We start from the raw sequence: 27,625 nt of genomic DNA, 5'->3' as shown, positions 1-27,625 counted from the left end.
CATTTCTGTTAATAAATACTCGCTTTGAATTGAGAAACTAGAATCCTTTATTTTTTGCTACCATTCAAGAGATAGAGAAAGATGCTCACGTCCACTAGTTCCTTCCCCAGACGCGGAGGCAGGAGCTGAGAAGGCAGTCCAGGTCTCCCACACGGGTTGTGGGAGTCGGTCCAGCTGGAGAGGGGTTGGACCTGGACACCCTGCCGGAGCTCTGCTAGGCCACAGGCATACCCTGTAGTTCTTTTTAAATGCAAAGGTTAGTGTAAAATTGAAATTTATTTGAGATCTCAGATTTTGTACTTTGCCTGGCTCCTTCCGACAGTGGGCAGCTGGGGCTTAACTGCCCTAAGTTCAGTTGACAGAAATGAGTACCAATAGAAAAGAACTGCAAGTAGGAAAACAGTCATATAAACTCCCTTAAAAAAAAACATTTTTATTTGACATGTAAAAACTTTACATATCAATGGAGTACCATGCAATGTTCTGATACGTATATATATTATATTTTCAAATCAGGATAAGCATACACATTTTTTAACATGGGATTTAGAGCAGATACTGTCATACAATAATTATTAATTGTATGCACCAAATGGGCTAAAATGCGTACTGGTAATAATATTTATGTAAAAAATCTCTGCACCAAAAATCACACTCTTTAAAAAAAAAAAAAAAGATTGATTTATGTATTTGAAAGGCAGAGTACAGAGAAGCAGAAGCAGAGAGAAAGAGAGAGAGAGAAGTTTCCATCCACTGGTTCACTCCCCAAATGGCTGCAACGGACATAGCTGGGCTGATCCAAAGCCAGGAGCCAGGAGCTTCCTCCAGGTCACCCATATGGGTGCAGAGGCCCAAAGACTTGGGCCACCTTCTACTGCTTTCTTAGGCCATAGCAGGGAGCTGGATTCGAGGTAGAGCAGCTGGGTCTTGAACCAGCGCCCATATGGGATGCCAGCACTGAAGACAGCTGCTTTACCCACTATGCCACAGCGCCAGCCCCCAAAAGTCACATTTTAAAAACAGTTGTTTTGGGATGAGTAGTCTGTTGCAGCAGTTCAGACCACTGCTGGGATGCCTGCACCCCATATTGGAGTGCTGGTTCAAATCCTGGCCGCTCCGTGCTTCCAGTCTGCTCTCCTGCTAATGTCCCAGGAAGGCAGCAGATGGCCGAAGTACTGGGGACCCTGTTACTCACATAGGTGACATGGATGCAGCTCCTGACCCCCAGCTTCGGCCTGGCCCAGCCCTGGCTGTGGCAGCCATTTGGGGAGTGAACCAGCAGATGGAAGACCAGCCTTTCTCTTTCCCCCTCTGTCACCCTGCCTTTTAAATAAATCTTAAAAAAAAAAATTGTTACAGTGAAGAAAATCAAAATCATAAAATATTTTTTGTGCTTAGGACAGTGATAGAAATATGTTTAGAATATGTTATTTGTCAGGTGGAAATAATAAAGTAGTTGATTCAGAGGGTTAGGAACAGATCTACTTAGCTCCTTGCTCCGCTCCCACGTGAACAAGAGTGTCCCAGTTTCGTCTTTCATTTGGCCTTCCCTTGCATTTTTGCTTGCAGCATAGGTCACACTTCTGAACCTCAACCGAGAGAACAGGTAGTCCCCGGGCTAGATCACCTGCCACGGCGTTCCAGAGCAGTGCAGTCATAACGGGATCAGCCAGTGGTAGTCTGCACGTGCAAATCATTTCTATTTTAGTAAAAGCGTCCTTATAATTTATTCATCAAAACACGGGTCACAGGTAGGAATGGGAGAACTCAGTATATGCTGGAGCGCCAAGCGGGATCCGGGGCTCAGCTGACGGGGTTTTCTGTCCGTGTGCCTCTGGGAAGTCCGTGCTTTACAGGAAGTGTCCACATTTAGACAAGCTGACGTTTCAAGGCTGTATTCAGTATCTAAAGCATTTTTTGAAAATGTGCTTAAGAATTAAATCTTCTAAGTCTGTCTGGGAAAACTTTTCATGTGTTTTTTTCCTCAGGATGATCGTTTAAGAGAACCTCTGCAGAAACTGAAGCTGGCTGTTAGCAATGTCATGCCTGAGCAACTGTTTAAATACCAGGAGGACTGCCAGGCTCGCAGCCAGGCCAAGTGTGCCAAGTACGTAGTTCTTCCGTTTGGCTTGCTGTTTACATGTGAGAAATGTTTGAGCTGCTAGGATTGATTTAAGTGGACTTACCCTCCACTGGAAATCTGCATACACCATTGAAATCATGTAATTGAATGTTTTCTTTTTTATTTATTTATTTATTTTATTTTATTTTTTGACAGGCAGAGTGGACAGTGAGAGAGAGAGAGACAGAGAGAAAGGTCTTCCTTTTGCCGTTGGTTCACCCTCCAATGGCCGCCGCGGCCAGTGCGCTGCAGCCGGCGCACTGCGCTGATCTGATGGCAGGAGCCAGGTACTTCTCCTGGTCTCCCATGGGGTGCAGGGCCCAAGCACTTGGGCCATCCTCCACTGCACTCCCTGGCCACAGCAGAGAGCTGGCCTGGAAGAGGGGCAACTGCAACAGAATCCGGCGCCCCGACCGGGACTAGAACCCGGTGTGCCAGTGCCACAAGGCGGAGGATTAGCCTAGTGAGCCGCGGCGCCGGCTCATAATTGAATGTTTTCTAAATAGCATGTCCCTTCCCATTCAGTTGTTTGTGCTGTCAGTTCATTCAGTGTACAGATAAGGTCAAAACCAGAGCTGGCGCCGACCAGCGTGACCAGCTGGGGTTGGATGCAGATGTTTTCTGACCTAAATCACGAGTGTTTGTGGTTGTGGTGTGACGGTGTCATTCACCAAACCACTGTGTAACTCCAGAAGAGTGTCTCGGGTCGAGTCCCTGCTTCCCATTCGCTTCCTGACCGCAGCGAGGGTTTACCGAGCGTGTTACAGACAGTGCTGGGGCAGAACTTCTCTGTAAATGCTTTTCATTTCTAGGTTGCAGACAGATGAAGAACGGGAGAAAAATGGATCCGAGGAAGATGATGATGAGAAACCAGGGAAACGTGTCCTAGGACCAAGAAAGAAATTCCACTGGGATGACACCATTAGGTAAGATTTAGCGAGTCGTGACTGTCAGCCAAGCATGCAGTGTAGTGAAAAGCTTCCTCAGAAAAGAATCTGTAGTAGCTGGAAGACAGGGTGGAAGCTAGCAGAGGTGAGCGGAAGGAGAAGCGTCTTACAGAAGAGTCATGCGGTCCTGGTAGCGCTGGAGCGGTCCCTGTCGTTTCCACGAGGTACCTTGTGGGGGCTGAGCTGCTGGTGCTGGAAGAGAGTGGTCCCGAAGGTGCAGGCCCGGCGGCTTGTGCTCACTTAGCCGCCTTTCCTGGTGGAGTTCTGTGCCTCAGTGGGGGACCAGCACTGTGAATCTGGCACAGCGTGTTCCCTGCCACCTGTGATGCCAGCCCCCGGACTGAAGGGCTGGTTTGAGTCCTGGCTGCTTTGCTTCCAATCCAACTTTTGATGATGGGCCTGGAAAGGGAGCAGAAGATGGCCCAGATCCTGGGTGCCTGCCACGCTGTGGGAAGCCCAGGATGGAGCTCCTGGCTCAGCCCTGCCGTGGCAGCCTGTTGGGGAGGAGCCAGCAAATGGAGGATCTCTCTGCTGCTTTACCTTTCATACAAATAAATCTTTAAAATAAATAGTAAATGAAGGTATCAAAGGAAACTGTTTCGTATGGGGGATGTTGATATATAATAAATAATAAAATGATTGATACAATAATAAAATAATGAAATGAGCGATACGTTAGAAATTAGCTTCATGTCATTTTCCTGAATTCCTAAGATAATATTCTGTATTATTGCTGTGAGATTTGTGTGATTTGTAGAAAATCGATCTCAAACTTAATTTTCTACAGTACTGCAGTCAGATTTATATATAAATTTTTTTTAAATCTGTTTAGAACTTTGTTATGTAACCTTGTTGAGATCAAATTGGGATGCTATGAGTTAGAGCCAAATAAAAGCCAGTCTGCTGAGGACTATCTTAAATCCTTCATGGAGACAGAGGTGAAGCCCCTGTGGCCCAAGGGCTGGATGCAGGCGAGGTAAGAAACGTGACTTACAGATTTCATTTTGCTTCCTTATCATTGCTGTTACTAAGACGCATAGTTACACATACCCACATGATGACACTGATTCTGTGATGTAATGTGTGAAAGCACCCTATCCACTTCTTTCAGAAGATCTCTTCATTGGAAACTGAAAGACAAAACCATTGATGCAGACATAGAGATAGGTAGAGACAGGCATAAAGAGGAGGTTTTACTGAGCCCCTTTTCCTCTTTGACCTTGAATTTGCTAGTAGATAAAAATGGAGGGGGAAAAGTGATGAGCTTTGGGTCGGGAACTCTATGTAGGTAATAGAAAGATAAGGAACTCTGGATACAGGATTTAGAGCATGAGAAAAGAGGAAGTTTGAAGTCCTGTTGAAAATAGTATATTTAGAAGAGTATCTCAGGAAACTAAGAGTAGCTCTATTTAAAGTAAGGAATGTAAAAATTAATAAAAATTTGCCATCCCAACCCCTCATCTTAAAATGTTGCATCTTAATTCAACAGAAATGATCTATTGTTCTATCAAGATACTTGAATAAGTAGAGGTGACACAAAGCTTTCCCTAAAGCAGGTTATTGAATGTATTATCCCATTCCAGTTTTGACTTGGTAAATAAGTAGTAGCCTAATGAAAACCAGTGATTAAAAAAGATGGGGAACACAGTTATCATGTATCTGCTATAAAATAATAGTGAATGGTATCTTTTTTAATTTTTCCAGAATGCTTTTTAAGGAAAGCCGGAGTGTGCATAATCATCTCACTTCTGCTCCGTGAGTAAATGCGGGCTCCAGATGTCTTCTGGTCGTATTAAATGCTGTTGGAGTAGCATTTGGAACATAGTTAGGCAGTCTCACCAGGCTCCTTTTCTTTTTATTTTTTTATTTATTTGAGTTACAGAGAGAGGTAAAGCCAGAGAGAGAGAGAGAGAGAGAGAGATCTCCTCAGATGGCCGCAATGGCCAGAGCTGAGCTGATCTGAAGCCAGGAACAACTTCTGGGTCTCCCACGTGGGTGCAGGGTCCCAAGGATTTGGGCCATCTGCTACTGCTTTCCGAGACCATAGCAGAGAGCTGGATCCAAAATGGAGCAGCCGGGACTCAAACCGATGCCCATATGGGATGCCGTCCCTACAGGCCGGGGCTTTAACCCACTGCACCACAACACCGAGCCCCAGGCTCCTTTCAGAGTGTGATTCTGACTGCTGACTTGTTGCGCCTTAGGACGCGCCTACTGAACTCGTTCTCAGGATCTCTTCAAAAGCTACTGAATCCCTGACGCTCAGCTGACAGGCAGTCAGGGGTTCTCCTTTATTCCCGGCCTCCTCCCTCCTGTCTTTCTGTGACCCCTTTTTCTGCACTGTGACTGTCTACATAGGTGACCTGCGGCCTTCTGCTGCCCTGGGCTTACCGGGACAGTTCCGTGTACATGCCTGCTGTGTGCTGCCCCCACGGGTGGAGCCCTCAGAGTTGGCCTGTTCTTCATTTCCTGCCTTTGTTCACATCTGAGTTCCCCTTAGTGGCATGACCACTGAGGAGAGTCTCTTAGCTTCCTGACACGCAGACGGAGGCAGGTGTCAGGAATGGGAAAAAATATTTGCAAACTATGCAACAGATAAAGGGTTAATAACCAGAATCTACAAAGAGATCTGCTATGCCGTTGGGCAAATATTGATCAACTCTTTATCTACAACTTACATAATGGATGTAAGTAAAATTAGGAAGTTACTGAGCACATGAATTCAGTATTCTGCTAAGAGGCTGGTTGCCACACCTCTGCATTCGTGCCTGTGGTTCTGAAACAACACATGCATAGCAGGGCAGGTGTAAAGAACTCACGCCTTCAGTTCTTTTTTTTAAAACACTTACTTGTTTGTTTATTGGAAAGTCAGAGTTACAGAGAGAGAGAGAGAGAGAGAGGTCTTCCATCCGCTGGTTCACTCTCTAGTTGGGCACAACAGCCGGCGCTGAGCTGATCCGAAGGCAGGAGCCAGGAGCTTCATCCGTGTCTCCCATATGGGTGACAAGAGCCTAAACAAGTGGGCAGTCTTCTATTGCTTCTCCAGGGGCATTGGTAGGAGCTGGATTGGAAATGGAGCAGCCAGAATTGAAAGCAGTGCACACACGGGACGCTGGTATCGCAGAATGTGGCTTTACCACTGCACCACAACACCAGTCCTGTTCTTGTTTTCAACTAAAATCTCATTCATAGCTTCTTGGAATTTTTCTGTTTTTGTTTGTTGTTGTTGTTGTTTTGACAGGCAGAGTGGACAGTGAGAGAGAGAGACAGAGAGAAACATCTTCCTTTTCCGTTGGTTCATTCCCCAAATGGCCACTGTGGCTGGCCCGTGCACCGCGCTGATCCGAAGCCAGGAGCCAGGTGCCTCCTCCTGGTCTCCCATGTGGGTGCAGGGCCCAAGCCCTGGGGCCATCCTCCACTGCACTCCCGGGCCACAGCAGAGAGCTGGACTGGAAGAGGAGCAACGGGGACAGAATCTGGCTCCCCGACTGGGACTAGAACCCGGAGTGCCAGTGCCGCAGACGGAGGATTAGCCTGTTGAGCTGCGGCGCCAGCCTTGGCATTTTTAAATTTGAGCTTAAAGTTCATTGAAGCCCTGTTTTTGTACAAAAAAAATTGTAAATTCTTTTAAGTTCTGGAAGTGAGTCGTTAGGTAGCTTTGTTAGCCTGTTTTGATTTACTCTATTTTTTGTATCTACATTTAATTTTTAGAAAAATGTTTGCCATTTAGACTTAAGATTTTATTGTTTGCTTTTTTTTCCCAGTTAATCTCTATGGGGAAAATATTTACGTTCACATATAAACTGCATTTATGTATAGTTCTTCTCTTTGAAGTGCTTTCCAAGTAATGGAAGGGATTATTTACCCACATAATTACAGGGTTATGTGTTATGATTTCCTAATGAGTGGTATAATTGCTACTGAAATGGCCTTGTTTTTAATCATTTATTGTAGGGCAAAGAAAAAGGTGATTCCTGCACCTAAACCCAAAGTAAAGGTAAGTATCGCAGCTCCTCAGTCATGAGCTGGATGTTGAAATGCTTTCTTCAGAAGAAAAGGATTTACGTTATTTAGCACCATTTAGTAGATACTATAAGATGAGTGTTTCCTGCTTTGTAACAATCCTGGAAACTTTGTGTTTGAGAAAAAGATGGCTGAATAGCAGTGGAAATTTGCATATATTAATCAAATTATAAAGTTTAATTTACTTTAAAATGTTGGATAAAATACAGCAGATATTCTTTTAATGCATAGTTGAGGTTGTAAATATTGACGGGCTTTGAAAAATTCATATAAAACGGAATTAAGAGACAGTGCAAGTATTTCATGAACGTTCTGACTGTCTCATGTGGAAGAGAAATCCCCACAGCATAGAAGGAGCTGCCAGGTGATGACCTGTTGCTGAATCTCGGACAGTCCTTGGTGGTGCCAGTTGTCTAGTGACTTCTTCTGTTTCTTCTCAGAGGTAGCAGGCTGCATAGGTCAGAAATGGGAAAGAAGCCTGTGTTAAACCTGGACTCTCAAAGGAAAACATCTTTAGAAGAAAGTACTAGGAAAAAATCCACCCCCCAGCAAAGCAGCCAAGCAAATGTCCTTTCTTAACCTAGTGTCTAGATTCAGGGAAGAAAGTCCTTCCTGAAAAAAATTGTTTAAAGATTTATTTACTTGTTTGAAAGGCAGAGTTATAGAGAGGCAGAGAGAGAGAGATCTCCCATCTGCTGGTTTGCTCCCCAAATGACCACAACTACCGGAGCTGGGCCAATCTGAAGCCAGGAGCCAGGAGATTCTTCTAGGTCTCCCACGTAGGTGCAGAGGCCCAAGCACTTGGGCCATCTTCTACTGCCTTCCCAGGCCATAGCAGAGAGCAGCTGAATTGGAAATGGGATGCCAACACTGCAGTGCGGTGGCTTTACCCGCTGTGCCACAGTGCTGGCCCCAGTTTTTCCTGCTTTAAGACTTTTAGTTATACTACCTGCATAGTCTGAGAAAATTGCCAAGCTAAGAGAATAACCCAGAGTCATTGGGTTGGTTGTAAACTTGAGCAACTGGCAAAAGCAAGTTCTGTCAGGTGATGATGTTTTCATCGGCTTCAAAGATTGGCTTACGTATAAACCATGTCACATACAAGCTTACACTCAGATACGAAATACATGCGGCTTTCATTTACTATGAGTAAGAGGTGATAAAGGCCGGCGCCGTGGCTCACTTGGCTAATCCTCCACCTGTGGCACCTCGGGTTCTAGTCCCGACTGGGGTGCCGGGTACTAGTCCTGGTTACTCCTCTTCCAGTCCAGCTCTCTGCTGTGGCCCGGGAGGGCAGTGAAGGATGGCCCAAGTGTTTCGGTCCCTGCACCTGCATGGGAGACCGGGAGGAAACACCTGGCTCCTGGCTTCGGATTGGCGAAGCGCTGGCCGTGGCGGCCATTGGGGGAGTGAACCAATGGAAGGAGGACCTTTCTCCCTGTCTCTCTCACTTTCTATAACTTTCTCACTGTCTATAACTTTCTAACTCTGCCTGTCAAAAAAAATAAATAAAATAAAAAAAGAGAGGTGATAAAAATGATAAGCAAAAGAATTAGATCCTTAAGTAGGACAAGTCATAGATTTATTGAATTTAGAACAGAAACTAATTTTGCTTAACATTTTTGAATAAAATAGAAGAGGCAATTAAAAAGTATCATCAAAATAGACTAACTAGATTCGGAGAGACCCAGTGTAACCTCTGGAGTCAGAACTGCTATCAGTTAGAGTTAACATGTCCTGAAAGCCAGTGCCCTTCTTCTGTGAGTAGGTGAGGTCATTGCTCCTAGAGTTATTGCTAGGAGGCCAGTGTTGGCGCCTCTGACCCTTGAAAGAGTTACAGAGAGAGAGAGAGAGAGAGAGAGAGAGAGAGAGGTCTTCCATCCCTGGTTCACTCCCCAGTTGGCCACAACAGCCAGAGTTGTGCCGATCCGAAGCCAGGAGCCAGGAGCTTCTGGGTCTCCCCCGTGGGTGCAGGGGTCCAAGCACTTGGGCCATCTTCTACTACTTTCTCAGGCCATAGCAGAGAGCTGGATCAGAACTGGAGCAGCCGGGACTAGAACCAGCGCCCATGTGGGATGCTAGCAGTGCAGGTAGAGGCTTTACCCACTATGCCACAGTGCCAGCCCCACCATTCAGTTATTGAAGGAGCAGTCTTTGTAAATGAAATACCTGCTTTTTGGATTCAATTATATCTGTGCAATTTTGTCTGCCAATATAAATCTACACAATATTGTGTACATTTAATGTTATTTTTATAAAGAAAAATGATTAAGAAGTCACTTAAAATAGCAATTTTACACTTGTAACACTTCTAGTATTCTGATATATTCCCCAACCTCAGTTCTGTGCCTTTTTTTTTTCTTTTAAGATTTATTTATTTCTTTGAGAGGCAGAGTTACAGAGAAGCAGAGAGAGAGAGAGAGAGAGAGAGAGAGAAAGGTCTCAGTTTGCTAGTTTACTCCCCAGATACCTACAATAGCTAGGGCTGGGCCATGCTGCAGCCAGGATCCAAGAACACCGATTTCCCACATGGGTGGCAAACCCAAGCACTCGTCATCTGCTGCCTTCCCGGGTGCACTAGCAAGAAGCTGGTTTGTATCAGAGGAGCTGAAACTTGGGATGTAGGTTTGCAAGCAGCAGCTTCTCTTGCTGTAGCACAGTGTCCAGCCTTGGTTTGGTTGTTAAGGCCTCCTTTTAGAATTGCTTCCTGGAGTGCAGCTGCCACGTGCGGTGCTGGAGACAGCTCGGGCAGGAGCTCTGCCATCTCAGGGGTCCACTGTTTAGTAACCATTGTTGTTTCTCCCACTGTCCTGTTGCTTTGCTAGGAGTGTAGTCCGAAAAAGGACCAGAAAGCTCCCGCAGCCTTGGTGGCTTCCGCTGGGGGTCCTTCGGCAAGCCCCAGCACCCCTGCCGCCGCGCCTGTCGTCTCCAGCTCCACACCAGCCCAGGAGACCATCTGCCTCGACGACTCGCTGGACGAAGACCTTTCTTTCCACTCGCCGTCACTGGATCTTGTTTCCGAAGCTTTAGCTGTTATCAATAACGGGAACAAGGGCCCTCCCGCTGGCTCAAGGGTAAGCCTGCCAACTGCGAAACCTCGTTCAGGACTAAGAGAAGAAAAATTAGCAAGCATCATGAGTAAGCTGCCACTCGCAGCTCCCAAAAAACTGGACTCCTCTCCGACTGCACACTCGTCCAGTCTTATAGCCGGTCACACAGGGCCAGTACCAAAGAAACCCCAGGACTTAGCTCACACTGGCATCTCTTCAGGCCTTATTGCTGGGTCTTCGATTCAGAACCCGAAAGTTTCCTTGGAACCTCTGCCAGCCAGGCTGCTTCAGCAAGGACTACAGCGGTCAAGCCAGATTCATGCTTCCTCCTCGTCACAGACTCACGTCTCCTCTTCTTCCCAATCCCAAGCTGCTGCCTCCTCTCATGCTCTGGGAACATCGGAGGCCCAAGATGCTTCTTCGTTAGCGCAAGCCACAAAGGTGCACCAGCACTCAGCTGTCCCGCAGAACTATGTGTCTCCACTGCAAGTAACCATTAGTAAATCCCAGACGAACCCCGTGGTGAAGCTGAGTAGTAACCCCCAGCTCTCCTGTTCAGCCCCGCTCATGAAGACTTCAGATAAGCCGCTTGTGTACCGCCTTCCTCTGTCTACCCCTTCACCTGGAAATGGCTCTCAAGGGTCCCACCCCCTGGTTTCCAGGACAGCACCTAGCACCACTACCTCCAGTAACTATTTAGCCAAGGCAATGGTGTCACAAATCTCCACGCAGGGTTTCAAATCTCCCTTCTCAATGGCTGTGTCCCCAAAACTTGCGGCGTCTCCTAAACCTGCCACGTCTCCTAAACCCTTGCCCTCACCTAAGCCTTCTGCCTCGCCTAAGCCCTCTCTGTCAGCTAAGCCTTCAGTATCAACTAAACTTATTTCTAAATCCAACCCAGCTCCCAAGCCTACTGTATCCCCGACTTGTTCGAGTCCAAATGCACTAGTAGCCCAGAGCAGCCACTCCAGCAGTAACAACCCTGCTCATAAACAGCCCGGGGGGGTGAACGTCAGCAGACAGTCCCCCACCTTGAATTTGTTGCCCCCTAACCGCACTGCAGGCCTTCCGTCTACAAAAAATCTTCAGGCCCCTTCGAAGATAACAAACCCGTCATCCACCGGAACTGTTGGGAAGAGCAGCTTGAGTGGAACTGCAGTACATGTACCTGCCAGCAGAGGTAGCAGCCATAACTCGAGTGGAGCGAATAGGACTAGTCTGTCTGGGGGAACAGGAAGTGGAACACAGGGTGCTGCTAAACCGTTGTCTACTCCACACAGACCGTCGTCTGCCTCAGGGTCTCCAGTGGTGACAGCCAGTGTGCAGGTATGTATGTCTACACATTAACGGGAGCGGACGTGAGTGCTACACGGTGTGTAGCGTGTTCGTAGCACTTGGCCCGGGGGTGCTCTGATGCTGATGTCCTGTGATGGACACGTTTGTGGGTTGGGTTTTTGTTGGAATGTGGATTTTTATCACATGTTTGCTTTAAAACCTTTGAAAACCATGAGAATGCATATAAAAAACTACCTTTCTTAGTTCAGAACAGAGTAGTGATGATAGAATTTAATATACATTCACTTGTCTCTTGCCTTGTCTCCTGCCCGCTCTTTGTTTTTTAATCAGATTCCTACCCATTACTTTTATCTTCGCAAATGGAGTGCTTCGTTTGGCTAATTCTCTGCTGAGTTAGCGTCCGTAGTCCTTTCAGTCCCACAGTTTCCCTCTTCACGGGGTTTCACTCCGTGCTTCCTTCTCGGCTGCCGGGGGCATCTCCCAGGAAGGTGCCCTGAGTGGTTTTCCCTGAGCTTCCCTGCACCTGAGCATTTCTGTGCTGTTGCACTTGACCAGGTCATTAGGTCCCACTTCGGGTTCTGGAATGCTGCTTCAGTGGCCCTTGCCTGGGACTTGGGATTATAGAAAAGCGTGAGGCCGTCCTGACGTTTTGTTCCCTTATAAGTAATGTGTTTCCTCTGCCTAAATGATAGTGAGATTTCGCCTTTCTGTAAAACTCCAGTGTTTGTACACTATGGCTCGATTTGTCAAGTTTCATTAAGTGTGTGCCTCGAACTTTAGTGACATCCTTCAGTCTCTGACCTGGCTGCTTTTTCAGCTCAAGGATAGTTTGTTTCATTTTGTGGCTGATCCGTTTATCCTCAGGGTTTTGTCTGCTTCTTTGTTTGGAGCGCTTGGTACTGAGATACCCATCTCTTCCATGGCGTTCCTTATTGTTTCCTCCCTCTGCTGCCTCTCTGTGTGCTGCGGTTTGCTCAGATCTGCCCTTTACATGAATGCTTTGGCTTCCTAACTTGTTTTTCCTGAAAGTAATGCATGTTCACCATAGGAAGATTTAGAAAAGAGAAAACAGAAATCACCTCTCACCCCAGCACTTTTATATTTGTAGGTGATTTTTTAGACTGTTTTTTTTAATTAATTAATTTATTTTTTGACAGAGTGGACAGTGAGAGAGAGAGAGAGAAAGGTCTTCCTTTTCCGTTGGTTCACCCCACAATGTCCGCTGTGGCCGGCGCAGCGCGTTGATCCGAAGCTAGGAGCCACCTGCTTCTTCCTGGTCTCCCATGGGGTGCAGGTCCCACGCACTTGGGCCATCCTCCACTGCACTCCCAGGCCACAGCAGAGAGCTGGACTGCAAGAGGAGCAACTGGGACAGAATCCGGCGCCCCGACTGGGACTAGAACCCGGGGTGCCGGCGCTGCAGATGGAGGATTAGCCTAGTGAGCTGTGGCGCCGGCCCAATTTTTTTAGACTGTTTTTAACAATGTGTGTGTTGTATAATACTGTTTCATAACTAGCTTTTTTAAAAACTACATACACCTTTTTAGATGATGTACACTTTGTTGCATTTTCAAGTATTTTCTGGAAACACGACTTTTGTCATTTTATTTTATAAGGGTTTTTATTTATTTATTTGCAAGTCAGAGTTACACATAGAGAGGAGAGGCAGAGATCGAGGGAGTCTTCCATCCGATGGTTCACTCCCTAGTTGGCCGCAACGGCCAGAGCTGTACCAATCCGAAGCCAGGAGCTTCTTCCAGGTCTCCCATGTGGGTGCAGGGACCCAAGAACTTGTGCCATCCTCCACTGCTTTCCTAGGCCATAGCAGAGAGCTGGATTGGAAGAGCAGCAGCCGGGTCTCCAACCGGCGCCCATATGGGATGCCGGCACTTCAGGCCAGGGCGTTAACCCGCTGCGCCACAGCGCCGGCCCCAACTTTTGTCATTTTGAAGAATTGTGTTGTGTAGCAAGTGCCCGGCCTCCTGTGTACATGAGATAGGGGCGCTGCCCAGAGAGACATCTTCCTGCTTCCTGCAGAGGGTCCCTGCCGCTCAGGACCTCTAACCCTGCAAGCAGCATTGCTTCTCTTGTAGACTTAGGAGTGCCTGGATCCCAGAATTCTAAAGTCAGTTAGTCACAGTCTAGGAATAACTAATGTTTCATCTGTGTAACTTGACTTTCATCAGAAATAAGACAGTAGCTTAAGTTAATGTTAGAGATCATATGTTAAAATTTAAATTATAGGTGAGATCTGAGAAGTAGTTTGTGTTACTGTTTACTTCGTCCCTCCTAAAACGTTAACAGCGTTTTTGGGGAGGACAGTCTAAAGTGTGATCAGATGAGTGTGTGAAGGGCTTGATTCAGAACTGGTAGTTCTCTGCCTATGGTCTCCTTCCCAGTGCCAACTACTTTCAGCTGTTACTGTGTTTTTAAATAAGAATAATGCATGAGAACTTATTTTATCAATTTCAGTGCTGTGTTGTCTTCTGAGTTTTCCTTATGGTGAGCCTTTTAGTCCTCATTTACTTCCCCATTTTCCCAAGAGAGTAATACCACGGTTTTTGGTTCTATCAGTAACAAGAATTGTCTGTGTTTAGACAGGTGCCGCAAACTTTGGTTTCATATGCTTTCTTGTTATAAATTTAGGGGTTTTTTTGGAGTAAAAAATTGCTTATTATCCCCGCTTCCCTCATTTTATTTGAACTTAGGGTTACATCTTTCTTCATCCTTTGTCATCTCCAGAATCCAGTGGTTCGGTGCTTTTCCCTGTGTTTGATCCTTTGTTCCAAATGGACCCATTCACTGCCCGACAACAAGCACTTGGTTGTCAGCAGGGATTCTGCATGGCAGTGTGGTTCTGGAAAGCAAGTCTCCCTGCTCATTTCTTCTTCCCACAAAGGCTTTGCGATCGGAGACTGCCCTCCCTGCTGTCCTGTCTGGCCCGTTTCCTGTCTTACTGGTTTGACTGGAGGAAAGTCCTGGAGTGAGGCTGGTTCACCTTGAGATTCTTTCTGTTCCAGCACAGCTTCTCACTGAGCGCCTAGCCGTCTCCTGTGGACTCCAGATCCTGTCCGTGGCGCTCCAGTGCTTAGCACGGACTTGGCATCCATGCCTGCAAAGGGTTCGCCCTGTGTGAAGGACACCTGCATTGTCTGCTCATTGGCAGGGTGCAAAGGATCGCTCCTTTAACAGAGGACAGAAGAGAAAATGGCTGGGTCTGAGTTGCTGCCTCTGTGCGCTTTCTCCTCAGTTCTTCCCCGAGCAGGGCTCTGCTCCTTCCCTGCCCATCAGCTTCTCTGAGTCTTGTCTCTGCCACTTTATAATTCCAGAAATCATCTGTTCACTGTGCAGATGTTGATTGAGTGTTTGCTGCTATGTGCTGGGCACTCTTCTAGGTGCTGGGGTAACACTCGTCAGCCCTGTGGAGGGGGGAAACACAGACCAGCAAAGGGAGCAGGAGTGAACACTAGAGGCCAGAGCCCAAGACAAAGGCCAGCATGGCCGCACAGCGGATGGAAGCACAGAACCTGGCTAGGGCTCTGTGCCGGCCGTCGTGAGGACTCGGGCTTATTCTTAGGTCAGTGGGAAGCTGTTGAAGGATGTTAAGCAGGGGAGTGGATGGTCTGCTGTGCACTTCCAAAGATCCCTCTGCAAAGGGAAGAAAGTTATTCTGTGTGGTGGAGAAGGAGTGACTGGTATACCCCCCAGAATAGAATATGTGGCTTCAAAAGAAGACTTACTGCCTGTTTCCTGCATATGTTCCCCCGGGAATGAAATATAGAGGTCATGGCAAACATGTTTCATTACGAAGCATTATCCTGCACTATTTGCCTCCTACGTGTTCCTGAATGCTATCAGCTGTAGATTCTCCTACTTCTGAAAGGTCTCCATCTTTTAGCATAGAGAAATGGACAAGTGCCTCAGAACACTTAGATTATCAGAAGTTTCAGTTTAGATGATACACATATAAAAGTAGGTATGGAAGCTCTTTGAAGTGTAAAATGTTAGTTACGGCTGGCATCAGTTTTGATTGTTAATACTAAGTTACTTGATTTTGGACTTGCCCAAGTATCGTTTGCCATTTATTGTAATGCTTGATTAGACTCCTCCAGAAAAGTCTGAAGAAGTTCTCCTTATTTCCATTATTTAATATTCCTCATCAGGGGACTTCTAAGTGAGGCACGCAGCTTTGGAGACTCTCATCCTAACAGTGCAATAAAATTAAGATTAAAAAGAAGAAACGCTTCTTGTTGGTTTTTAAGTTGATACAGAATCTTTTCTTTTCTTTTTTTTTTTTTTGATTCATTTCTTTATTTGAAAGAGTTACACAGAGAAAAGGAGAGGTAGGGAGAGAGAGAGAGAGAGACAGAGAGAGGTCTTCCATCCGCTGGTTCACTCCCCAGTTGGCCACAACGGCCAGAGCTGCAGTGAAGCCAGGAGCCAGGAGCTTCCTCAGGGTCTCGCAGGCAAGCATAGGGGCCCAAGGACTTGGGCCATCTTCTACTGCTATCCCAGGCCATAGCAGAGAGCTGGATCAGAAGTGGAGCAGCCAGGACAAACCGGCGCCCATATGGGATGCTGGCACTGCAGGTGGCGGCTTTACCCACTACACCACAGCACCGGGCCCCAACATTATTATTTCTGATTTGGTCATTTTTCCCTAAATGCACCCACTTTGAATATCATGGCTGGCACAGTAGAAGAAAAGACAAATAAGAAAAGTTGAAGTCCAAGCATGAAGTTATGAGGGTTTGTACTTAACGTAGATGGAAGTGTTGGTAATGAAGCAAGCGTGGGTTGAGGCTGTGAGCTTGTTGGGTCCTTCACTTTGCGATGCCTGAGAAGTCTGAGGCCTGCGCGGTTGTGGTCGGGAAGGAGGAGGCTGTCGGCAGCTCCCAGTCGTGGGCACGCAGGGTGGAGGAGTGTCAGATCCAGTGGGAACACTGGTGAAGCTCTCCGGACAAGAGGCCAGAACCGTGGCTATGCCAGGGTAATTCGGAAAGTTCATGGAAAATGTACCTTATGACAAAATTAGAAAAATTTCAAAGATTTTTGCATCAAAATAAACTTTAAATTCTGTTTTCCATGAACTTTCTGGGATATTGTAGTAAATTTCAGTGGTAGCCAATAAAGAACGTCAGAGAGAGAGAAGACAGTTGGAGTGGAAGTCTTTCTTGTTTTGTTCAGCAGTGGCATGAGCCCTTCAGTGTGCAGTCGCTCTGTTCAGTACCTGTGTGAGCGAACAGGGAACCACCAGCCGTTTACTGGTGACACTTAAACACAAAGTAAATTGTGTATAAACTTAGACACAAAGTAAAACTGACACTAGCTATCATTGCTGACTAAAACAATTTTTTTTTTTGACCTGGGATATTTAGTTTTGGTAAATAAGGCTCTACAAAAGGGAACTCAAAATGCCAGAAACTATAATAGGTAATATCTGGTAACGGGAAGATTTGGTTATATCACATCTTTGTTGATAAGTGCACATAGAAAAAAAGAATTACTTAATTGCTTTATAGGAAGTTGTTCAAAGAATTAAATTAACTTAGAGTATACCTAAAAGATTTCGCGATGAAAGCTCAACAATATTACCTTCTTTTTGATGAGTGTTTATTCATAAACGTGGCATGCATGCCCAGGTGAACAGTACAGAAAGACTGATTTCCTCCTAACTAACAGAGTCTGATTTCACAAAAGTAGTGAGATGGAAACCAGCTGTCCAGGGCTGAGGAGACTAAGTTGACGTGGACAGTGGAGTCTGCCATTCAGTAAACTTGAAAATGAAAGGAATGTACACAAATGCCATTGTTGTTAGGAGCCAGACAACAACCAGGAGTGAGTGTGGTTGTAGGAACAAATGAGGGCTTTTTATCCGAGAAGGCAGAGGAAATCTGGAAAAGGTGGACTCCCGGGTAGTGGTGTAAGAAGGTTCTACAGGTAGGATTCACGACAAGGGTCGAAAGGTTCGCTTTGGAGAAAGGCTCGAAAGGTTAGTCATGAGAAAATCTTTGGGGTGGCTTCGTCTCCGATGTGTAGGAAGAAAGGCTGGGCCCGGCAGAGCTGCAGCTCTGCGCCAGCACAGTTGTCAGACAAACGGAGACGCACATTTCCTGAGACCGTGCGTGTCAGCAGGCTAGCGGCCAAAGTGGAGAAGTAGAAGTTTAAGGTCAGTAACTAAGCGAGTGAGTGGATGTGATGTAGGCACCGTTAAAATGATCTTTAGTTAAAAAGGAGTCTTGAGCAAGTATCCAGAGTTTCCACGTGTCGTTTGCAGATTTTCAAAACCAGTGTTGGTAGCTTTTCAAAATACATTCTTCACCTCAGTCTTAATTTTTGCCTCAGAAATTAGAACAGTTTGAAGACGCAGTCCTGCATCCATGAGAATAGTAGGGAAAGTACAAGCTGAGTCGCTGTGGGTTAAGTACTTGGTTCTCGCCTGTTTTGACCCCTGCTTTCTGCACAGTCCACAGCAGGAGCGCCATTGTTGGCTAATGCCTCACCCCTGACTCTCATGACGTCACCTTTGTCTGTAACCAATCAGAATGTGAGTCCTTTTGGGATGCTGGGTGGCCTTGTTCCCGTCACCATGCCCTTCCAGTTTCCCTTGGAGCTACTTGGCTTTGGAACGGACACAGCTGGAGTGACAACCACCTCGGGATCTACCTCAGCCGCTCTCCACCATAGCCTAACTCAGAGTAAGTGGGGCTCTTTCGTTTATTTGGCTGTCTAGTGTGACAGAGCAGGAAACCTCACACGGGTTTTCTGGTTGAGTAGTCTAGTTGGAGTTAATAGGATTATAGATATTTTTAAATGCAGTTTATTTCATATTACTTTCAAATTACTGGACCCTAGGATTTTATTTACAGATTCAAAAAGGAACAAGTGAATCATCCCTACCACTTTTCTTCCTTAATGAAAGTTACAGGAGGAAGTCGGAATTGCTGGGTTGTTTGCATACACATCAACGTGTATGCCTGTACCCTCTGGGGATGTATATGCTCTGCTTTGTGGAAGACCTGTGAAGGCAGGCTGGCGTAGGGACTCGGATGATTTGCGGTTTTGCTCTAAGAGGGCTCGGCATGTAGTTGGAAGAAGATCACTGACGAGTCTGTTTTCCTCTCAGATTTACTAAAGGGTTTACAGCCAGGAGCTCAGCATGCAGCACCACTTTCCCACTCACCTCTGCCTACACACTTACAGCAAACATTTCATGGTAAGAAAGCCACCTGTTTCTTCGTCTCTTTATTATTTATGTAGGTTCATAGATATGGATTATACGTTTCTGAAAACAATGTGAATGGAATGAAAAGAGATTGGAAAAAAATAAATTTTCATATGACTGAATCCTCATTGGCTACAGACTTTTAAAAGAAAGCAAATAGGTAAATGATAACTTTGTTCCGTATGAAAGAAACCTTTTCGGAGGTGCTTATTACATGGAATTGATGAGTAGGGAAATGACCAGTAGGGTCATGAACAAGTCGTTCTACTCAGTAATTACAATAATTTCCACTCTTTGGAAGCCTACTGAATGCCAGGTAGTCCTGAGGTTGCCTACGTGGAGGTGACAGTCCCCAGTTCACAGGTCAGGCAGCTTAGCCAGAGAGGCGAGTGGCTTGCCTGAGGTGACAGACCAGGGTTTGATCTGAGATCCTGCCCCAGCACGGCTGACTGCACAGCCTGCACTGCTGACCGCTGAACTTTCCTCTCTTGGCGATGATTAGAATGGCAGGACCCAGACTGCGCTGTGGGGCCGCAGCCTAACCTGATGTGGGCCCGTGGGTGCTGCACTTAGCGCGTTGACCCCGGTCCATGTGCCTGCTGCCTCGGTGGACTGCTGACCCTAACCTGAAGGCTGTTGTCAGCATCCTTTGAGAAGAAATAACGGCCTGACTGCTTCCTCCACTTTGGGAGTTGATCGGGCCCCGTCGTTCTCTCTGACCTTGTGTGAACAGTTATCTTTGAAGCAGCTCACGGGGCAGACATGAGCGCTGTGCGGCAGCCTTGAGGCAGCAGGTCGTCACTAAGCCTCTAAGAGACCCAGTGGTGAGCTCACCCTTGGGATGAATGGTGAATCATAGTGGTGCAAACTGGGTAACACACAGTAGGCAAGATGCTAGCAGCTCTCGCCTTCGGAAGGCGAGTAGGTTTAAATGTTAACGGGAGGAGCCTTGTAACCGCAGCAGCTCCTCCCTGGGCTTCCCAGCAGCTGCTTACTGGGCTAAGTCCGGCGGAGGCCTATGCGCTTCTGCAGGCAGATTGGCATGAATGTGACCACGCGAGGCATTAAACAGGACCCCAGTAGCCCTTACAGGCAGTGTCTCATTGTCTGCAAGAGCAAGGAGGCAAATAGGACTGCCAGCATTTCCCACATAACTGAAGGTACCCAGTTTAAAATTTCTCATGTGAAAACTGAGCTTGGAATTTTGGATTCCAAAACTGCCACTGAGCAAGCCAGCCTCTGAACTCGCTGGACCGTCACGCCTCTTGCTTGTCAACTGTGGACGCGATGTTCTTAGACTTCTATGGGAATTTAAGCTTCTAGCATCATACCCAGTACGTAGTAAGAGCTCAGTTAGTGTTGATGCTTTTAATCTTACCTACTCTTAAAGAAACAGCAGAAAACTGCTGTAAAGAGCCAAAGAGTAGATGTTTTAGGTTTTGCAGGAACTGCTCAGCTCCATCATTGTAGTACAAAAAGTCATAGGACAGTACGCATGTAAACATGGCTGTGTTTCAATAAAACTTTATCTGCAAAAACACATGGTGAGCATGGTTTGGCTCTTGGGCCATAGTTTGCCAAACCCTGGTCTACATAATCTCCCACTCCACTTAATAGGAGTGTCTTATTTTGCCAATTAACCAAAGCTGCTTTGAGCACAATTCTGTTTAAAAAGCACCTTTGCCATTTTGAGAATTTCATTTGTGATGAACTCTGATCAAGTCATTGCTGTCTACAAATGTAGATAAATGATGTCTTACTTTAAATGAAAAAACCGAAGTTGTCACCAGAATTATTTGAATGCTCGTCTATGCATACAACTTGGAGAAGACCCTCTTGTTTCATTGATACATCTCTCTTCAGTAGGAGCAGGTTTTGTTCTAAGTTTTCCAAGGTGTTGAGAGGTCACACACATGGCCAGGCAGTATGACCACTGGAGTGCAGTCACTTGTTCTCTTCACCTGTGCGTTTCTGCCATCATGCTGCTTCCTGCAAAGTGAAGGCTTCTTTCCCTCGTGCTTTCTCTCACGCCTGGGCTGTCTCTGGGACTTGGTTTTTCTTCCAAGGCACCGGCCTGTTACAGACTTTGTCCATGTTCTGCTCGCTCTGCAGCTCCTGAACCCTGCTCTTGCCTAGTAGTTGCCCTTTCTGTCCTCTTGCAGTTTCTGTGACTTAGCTGAAGCTCCTATGGAGTAATCAGCGTTCTCCTGGCCGACAGCGGAACAGCAGTATGTAAGAACAGAAGCCATCGCTCCCCAGCAGACTCTCCTGCCACTCGTAGCTAGGTTAGGACTGGAACACTGGTCTTTTCACTGCCAGCGTGTTGTATTCATTTACATAAATAATTGGGGCTAATTATCAAGTGCCTTGTCATGGCAAGTGATTCAATTACATTTACAGCAAGGTGAGATTGACCTTGTCTTGCACTGGATTAAAAGTGGTTGGTCCCTCGAAGGTAGGGACTGTCTTTCAGTTCTTCAGTAATCCTCCCAGCGTGGATGCACTTGGCAGTGAGGTAAATGTTAAGCATTTATTGAAACACAGTCTGTATAGGACATAGAAAGCCAGCTCGACCACAGTCATTGAGATAAGAGGATCATGGGTCTTGACTTTTTAAAAAATATCCTTTATGTGTAGTCAATCTCTGTAATGCTGAGTAGCCTGTGAGACGGTCAAGGTTGTCTCAGAAACGCCATCCACATACAAACTAACAGTTAATTGCTCTTTTTGCTTTGTTTTTGCCTATTTTTTGTGACATGCCTATCCATATCAATTTAACATCTCTTTTTCTCAGATGGAGGCCAAAGTAAAGGGGACACTAAATTACCACGGAAATCTCAGTGACTTCCCAGCAAGCAAAGGAGACGAAACATTTAGTTGGCTGATGGAATCTACCTGATGGGAAAGTACTTTTGTGGTCATAGGGCTGCTGTTTCTGTCGATGTTTACATTCTCGTCCCAAGCACTGTGGTGAGGAAGAAAAAGAAAAGAAAACATTACTTGAGCAAAGCCAGGTGCAGGAGAAGAAATGCTTTTGTGCAAAGTTAGTGACCTTCAGTCTCTTGTAAAGAAAGACAGAGTTACCATATTAACTGACTTGAAAGAGACTCAGTTGTCAAACCCACAGAAGTACAAGTTTGATTTTCCCCTGGGGGGAGGAAGAAGGAGGTTGAGAGGATTTGGGTAAACTCCATCCATCTTGGGGGTTGGCTCTGAATAATCATAGACATAACTGCATAATTAAAGGCAATATATCTGGAATTAGGCCAATTTGTCAGGAGTAATGATCATGTCTGTTGAAGTGGATTATGTAGCAAATTTGCCACCAAAAAAAAAAAAAAAAAAAAAATTGGCCCTGTGTTTGAAGCAGCCAATAGCTGAGAAATAGTGTGCCCTCGGCGGTCCTGAGCAGACCCGAGTCTTCTCCGGCCTGTGGCAGCTCCTCGCGTGCGTACGTGCTGCAGATGCTTCTGGAACGTTATTTCAGCACAGCGATTTTTAAAAAGTCAGGAAATTGAGCCTGTTGCTCTTAACAGGAGAAACCTAGGTGTCCCTTTTTGTGAAAGGGTCAGTTTCATCTTCCGTTTAGAAGCAGGTACTTCACGCCCCCTTCAGGTGATTTGTGCATCTGGTATTGACTGCTTAATTATTATTTCCATTTTGGATGCTAAAATGTGACTGTGCTCACATTTTCCTCTTGAGAAATGGGAATTTTTGGTATAGGGCTAATGCTTTTTTACTTATAGCCCTTGCAAGGTTACCAACATGAGCTGTAAATTTCCCGCAAATTCACCTCACTCCATGACTTTTTTTTTTTTAGCTAGTGGCACTTCAGGCAGTTATTAACTATTGATAGAAACAGCTAAAAGTATGTAGTACATACTTGTATGCTGCTTTGTTGGTCATTCAAATGGCATATATAGATTTTTTTTAATTTTAAGATGGTATTTTAAAGGGAGGAATGAATTATGTTAGTATCATTATGTATACAAGGGGTTATATTAAAGCAATCATAATGTATTTTTACTCCCTGTATCCATCGCAGTGAAATTGAAGCATTTGGGATCTTAAAGCTTTACTAGTATTTACTCAGAATATTGATACACAAGTAAACCTGCAGATGTGCTACCTTAGCTGTAGCCTCTTTATGCAAAGAGCAAAGACAACAAAGGATGCTAAGGGAAAGACTTAGTTCTCTTTAGATACATTTTATATGATTTTCCCCCTCATCATCAGTCTCTTTCAAACTAATGAATATTTTCTAACTATACGCAAGAATGGTGTAAGCTCTAAATGATGTAATCTTGTCCATTTATCACGATAGACTAACTAAAAAAATAGCCTTAGACTGGTAATAGCAAGATTTCTAGCGTTTTTCATTATACATTACCCTACACCAGCAAACGGGAACTTTTTTCTGCCAAGGGCCACATGGATATTTATATCATTCATTGAGCATTCAAAATTATCAACTTAAAAGTTAGCCAGCTATAAATGGACTCAGTTTCAACTCTGCCGGTTGTACCTTGGCAGGGCCAGGCCAAATGATTTTTGTGGGCCTTATACGGCCCATGGGTCAGATATTCCCCACACCAGCCCTACACTGTTAAGCTTATTCAAATCGAGAGTATTACCAGGCCCATTTCCCTTTAATAAATAAAAGTCTCAGCCTATAGGACTGTGAATAAGTAACTTTAGATCTGTTCAGATCTTTATTCCTGTATTTTGACTTCCAAGTCACATTGGCTTGCTTCATAGCAAAAAAAAAAAGGGGGGGGGGTTAATAAATAAGTGAAAACTTTAGTTCCAAAAATTTGTTGCCGTTGGGGAAAGGACTATTTCAAAAGAATTGATTAAATTTCTTGACTAAGGATTTAGTGTCCCAGTACCACAGGTCGGGGTGTTGGATCAACCCCAGCAGAACTTACAGAGCAGTACTGGGTGTGTTGAGGCTTGACTTGAATTCAGTGTTTCTGATTAGGTTTTTAATTTGGGAAGTGTACTCAGTTCTTGGTTTCTTGTGATTTAGTAGGCTTCTTGCTTTCCTCTTTGCAAATACCACCTGGGAAGTGACGGGGGCTTTCCTTCAGAAGAGTAACCTTGGTTTCCATCTCTTCCCGTCTAACTGCACACACACCTGTGTATACGTAGGTGTGTGTGCATACACACTAATATAGATGCATTGGTAGTATTAAAATCAAGGAATAATCACTTTAGTTTCTTAAACCCATCAATTTTAAAAAAGAGTTATTTATTTGAAAGGCAGAGTTACAGGATCTTCCATCTGCTTATTTACTCCCCAAATGGCCACGATGGCCAGGGCTGGGCCAGACAGAAGCCAGGAGCTTCTTCCTGGTCTCTCTTGTGGGTGCAGGGGCTCAAGGACTTGGGCCATCCTCCACTGCTTTCCCAGATGCATTAGCAGGGAGCTGGATTGGAAGTGGAGCAGCCGGGACTCAAACCGGCAGCCGTTGAGATGCCAGCTCAACCCGCTGTGCCACAGTGGCGACCCCGGGACCCATCAGTTCTGGATCATGCCATAGGAAGTTCTCTGACTGTCATCACTAGAAAAGGAATGGGCTTGTCCGTTCTCCTCTCCGATCACTTTGTGCTAACTAACCAGGACAGATAACCAGAGGCCCTGAGGCTGAGACTGTAACACGGGGAGTTCCTTTCACTGTCCTCAGTCTTGATCCCTTGAAGACTGCTAGCAGTCGGATTGCACTTGAGCAGCCTCCCCGAGGTTCCTGGCCATCTCGCATCCACTTCCGTCAAGACATCCTTCTGTGTTGTATAAATCGGGCAGACCCTCTTGTCTTTCTTTATAGATAGGATATGATCAGAGTTTCTACATGTAAATACAAGCCTATTTCTTTCTAGATCATAACATTGAAAATGGTGTCCATCCTTTATGGTCACCCACCTTTACGGTTTTTATTACTAATAACATAAATTGGTTATTTTTTAGCACAGAGACTTGTGACTCATACTGTATTTTTGCACTTAAAATCAAATTATGTTATTTTTTAAAATGGTGAATAATTGGAAAGGATATCTATAGATCAATGTGTATTTCTAAAGAGCATTAGCAACATCCAAATGCAAGAATTGTCAGCACACTTAGTTATATCCCACTCAGCGGGATTCTTGATTCAGGAAAATGAAGCTGTTTGTTTCCGACTGTCTTCTGTTTTCAGTTGCCTTCATGATATATAAGCTGTTCCTGTGTGTACAGTTAATCCTCAGTATTCACAAGCAATAATGGCCACAGCATTGTCCTCAGGTAGCAGTGCTGGGCCTGGTGGGAGACTGTTGGGAGCAAAGTGTCAAGCTCATTCAGAGCCTCCTAAATAAATGCAAGCAATAATTGCCGGAAGTCAGTTAGAATTGTTTTGCATATGCTTCTGACATCAGAGGGTAAAAGAAATCATGACTTTAAGACAGCCTGAAGGAAGAGGTTTTGGGAAAGATGTGAGATTAACTCGTAGTCACAGATCCTGGTGGTGCTGAGGGAATCAGAGATCGTGCTAGCACATTCTTTTGTGCCCACCACCCCTTTGATGGATGTAGTAAGCCCAAATTAGGTATTTTATATATATATATATATATATATATATATATATATATATATATGTATATCATTGACATTGAGTAGAGTTTATTGGATCACCAAGGTAAGGGGAAGAGCCAGGCACATGACATATTTGAATACTGTGGGTTTGACACCTGTTGGAAAACAACTTCTTGCAACTGATTTTTAACCCAGGATATTTTTTTTCCAAAGCAGATCTAAATTGTTTACTACCCAGGGATGGGGAGGGCAGGCGCCTTGAGTCTTTCTGCCCTGGTTGCCCTGTCCCGCAGCCCTTTCCACCCCTGCTTGGCTCACAAGACGTTTTCTGACATGAAATTCTACTGTTGTCCAAACTGCCGCCCCCGCCGGGAGCCCGTGTCCTGGGATCGTCTCTAGAAGGCCGGCTCCCGCCGCGTGCGCTGCTCCGCTGTGAGATGAGCTCGCTGTGCCGCTGCTTTCGTTGGCAGCTCTTCATCTGCAGGAGACTTGAGCGTGCAGTCCGCCCCACGTCTCGCTGAGGGTCCTTACGTTAGGCGGGTACCACGCAAGCGCACTGGTCCCTGTGTGGTTTCTGTCATTTAAGTGTGGAAGTCGTGCTTGCTTTTTGTTTGCTTGTTGGGTTGGTTTGGTTTGGTTTGGTTTGGTGTTGAAATTGGAACCAGAAGCATGGGAAGGGGCAGTGAGCAGGAGCAGTTGAGCATGGTCCTTGTGTCTCAGCTCCGCAGCTTCTGCTGGCCTGACGCTCCCAGAGGGGCACCCTCACTCTGCTGTGCACGCAGGGTTGTGCGTTTGGTTTTGTTTGGTTTGGCTTTTTGCTGGGGGAGGGCTTTGATTTTCATAATAATGTTGCAGGAGAAAAGTGCAGTAGTAGACAATGCTGATCACAAACATGGTATGCAATTTTATTTTACAGAGTTTAAGGGGAAAAGTTGGACTCTTTGTGAATTGTCTCTTAGCTCTGATAAATGCTTATATCGCTTCTCTAAAACATGCTCAGTTCAGGCCTTTGTCTTTGTTAAGTGCCTTTTTTTCTTTCTTTTTTCTGCTCTTTAAAAGCTGTTCTCAGATATCCTAAAGTACAGACTAACTAGTCAGGGGGTTCAGGAAGAAGAATCTCAGACTTGCTAACGTCCTGTCATGCTGTGATGTTCTTCCTTTCCTGCTGTGTACAGACATAAATGTAAGATGCATCCATATAAACCAGTAGATGCTGTACCGTTGTGTGCTCTCGAAGAACTCCCCTGGCAGCGTTGCGAAACTTTGGCCTTGTTCGTTCCATTGCTTTTCGCTGGTTAAAATGTGTGGGTTGGGGGATTTTCTTTCCACAGATGCTGTCTTCCCCCTTGAATATATATCTGTAGCAGTTAACAAAAAGATGTTTGTGTGTGCACGTGCGCGTGTGTGCGAGGGTGTGTGTATGTATCGGTTATACGATGTATGTATACACACGTAGATGTGTTGTTTATTCCAAGTCAGATAACCTTAGTGGACGCTTAGCTGCTCCTGGGTGTGGCCCGCTGCCCGTGCCCTGCAGCCCGGCGTGAGCTGTGCAGGGAAGCGCTGGAGTAGCAAGCGTGTCTCGCGGGCCACCTTGCTAAGGTGCGCTCTGGCAGAGAGACTGAGCTTAGAGCCGCAGACCCCGGCCAGTCGGCAGCTCTGTCGACATTAGAGACGTGTCCTGTTTTCTTCTGGGTAATAACTTCTGAACAGTCCTACAGCTGGGTATCTGTGAAGATGCTGATAAACCTAGAAGTAACTTCAGATGCGGAGGAAAATGCTCTCGGCGCTAGAGCGCTCCTGAGGGCTCTTCAGTCTTCGCTTTGCCAGAGAATCACAGTAGACTTGGTTTAGATTTCGCCCTTGAGCAAAATAACCCAATTTTCAGGATCTAAGGTTCATTTGTTTCTTATTGAAAACAAAGAGATGTGACATGTTCAGGGAGACTCAGTTGAACCAAATCTGAAAACCCAGGACAAAAACGTCAAACAAGTGTCCCCTTTTGAATAGAAACGTCTAATTTGGGATAGGAGACTGATCGCTGAAGAGAAAGCAGAGGCTCCTGGCAGCGAAACGTGCCCAGCGCTGGAGCGAGCTCCGGCAATCCATGTCGTGCCTCAGAGTACCCATCCACATTTGGGTAGAATTACCCTCACCTACCTCCCAGGGATATCAGAGACTGTGCTATTTCAAAATAGCTTGAGTTTTTCTAAAATGTCCTATATAATTAAAAATAGTATTATCTTCCTGCAGAGGCTGAAAAATGATCTCCTTATAATTATAGGATATAGGAAGCACCCTACGATTTTTAAGTTTAAAAGAAATCACTGGAATTCTAATTTAGATACATATTGTTATTTAAACATATTGTATTTGTGGTGGGATAAAATG

At 45.5% G+C, this 27,625-nt stretch overlaps 1 protein-coding gene across 17 annotated transcripts in view; it reads left to right on the top strand.

Annotated features, from left to right (window-relative positions):
- The window catches only part of UBN2 (ubinuclein 2), a 94,434-nt gene that overhangs the window by 54,348 nt on the left and 12,461 nt on the right, over positions 1 to 27,625 (top strand). For 6 of the 17 annotated variants that reach the window (XM_051835653.3, XM_051835651.3, XM_070071421.2 and 3 more), the window contains 9 exons: positions 1,989 to 2,107; positions 2,935 to 3,048; positions 3,902 to 4,045; positions 4,774 to 4,824; positions 7,024 to 7,066; positions 9,918 to 11,468; positions 17,905 to 18,136; positions 18,565 to 18,654; positions 21,458 to 23,462. In XM_051835653.3, the coding sequence (XP_051691613.3) occupies positions 1,989 to 2,107; positions 2,935 to 3,048; positions 3,902 to 4,045; positions 4,774 to 4,824; positions 7,024 to 7,066; positions 9,918 to 11,468; positions 17,905 to 18,136; positions 18,565 to 18,654; positions 21,458 to 21,507 (2,394 nt within the window). In that variant the 3' untranslated portion in view covers positions 21,508 to 23,462. Of the gene's footprint in view, positions 1 to 1,988; positions 2,108 to 2,934; positions 3,049 to 3,901; positions 4,046 to 4,773; positions 4,825 to 7,023; positions 7,067 to 9,917; positions 11,469 to 14,458; positions 14,626 to 17,904; positions 18,137 to 18,564; positions 18,655 to 21,457; positions 23,463 to 27,625 lie in introns of those variants that run through there. The other 11 variants (XM_070071419.2, XM_070071420.2, XM_070071425.2 and 8 more) reach the window with 7 other exon arrangements.

Source organism: Oryctolagus cuniculus, chromosome 3 (genome assembly GCF_051225735.1).
Source record: "Oryctolagus cuniculus isolate XC-2025 breed Fujian yellow rabbit chromosome 3, ASM5122573v1, whole genome shotgun sequence".
Taxonomy (NCBI): domain Eukaryota; kingdom Metazoa; phylum Chordata; class Mammalia; order Lagomorpha; family Leporidae; genus Oryctolagus; species Oryctolagus cuniculus.
The sequence above is the reverse complement of the archived record's forward strand: the minus strand, read 5'-3'. Positions and strand labels throughout refer to the sequence as shown.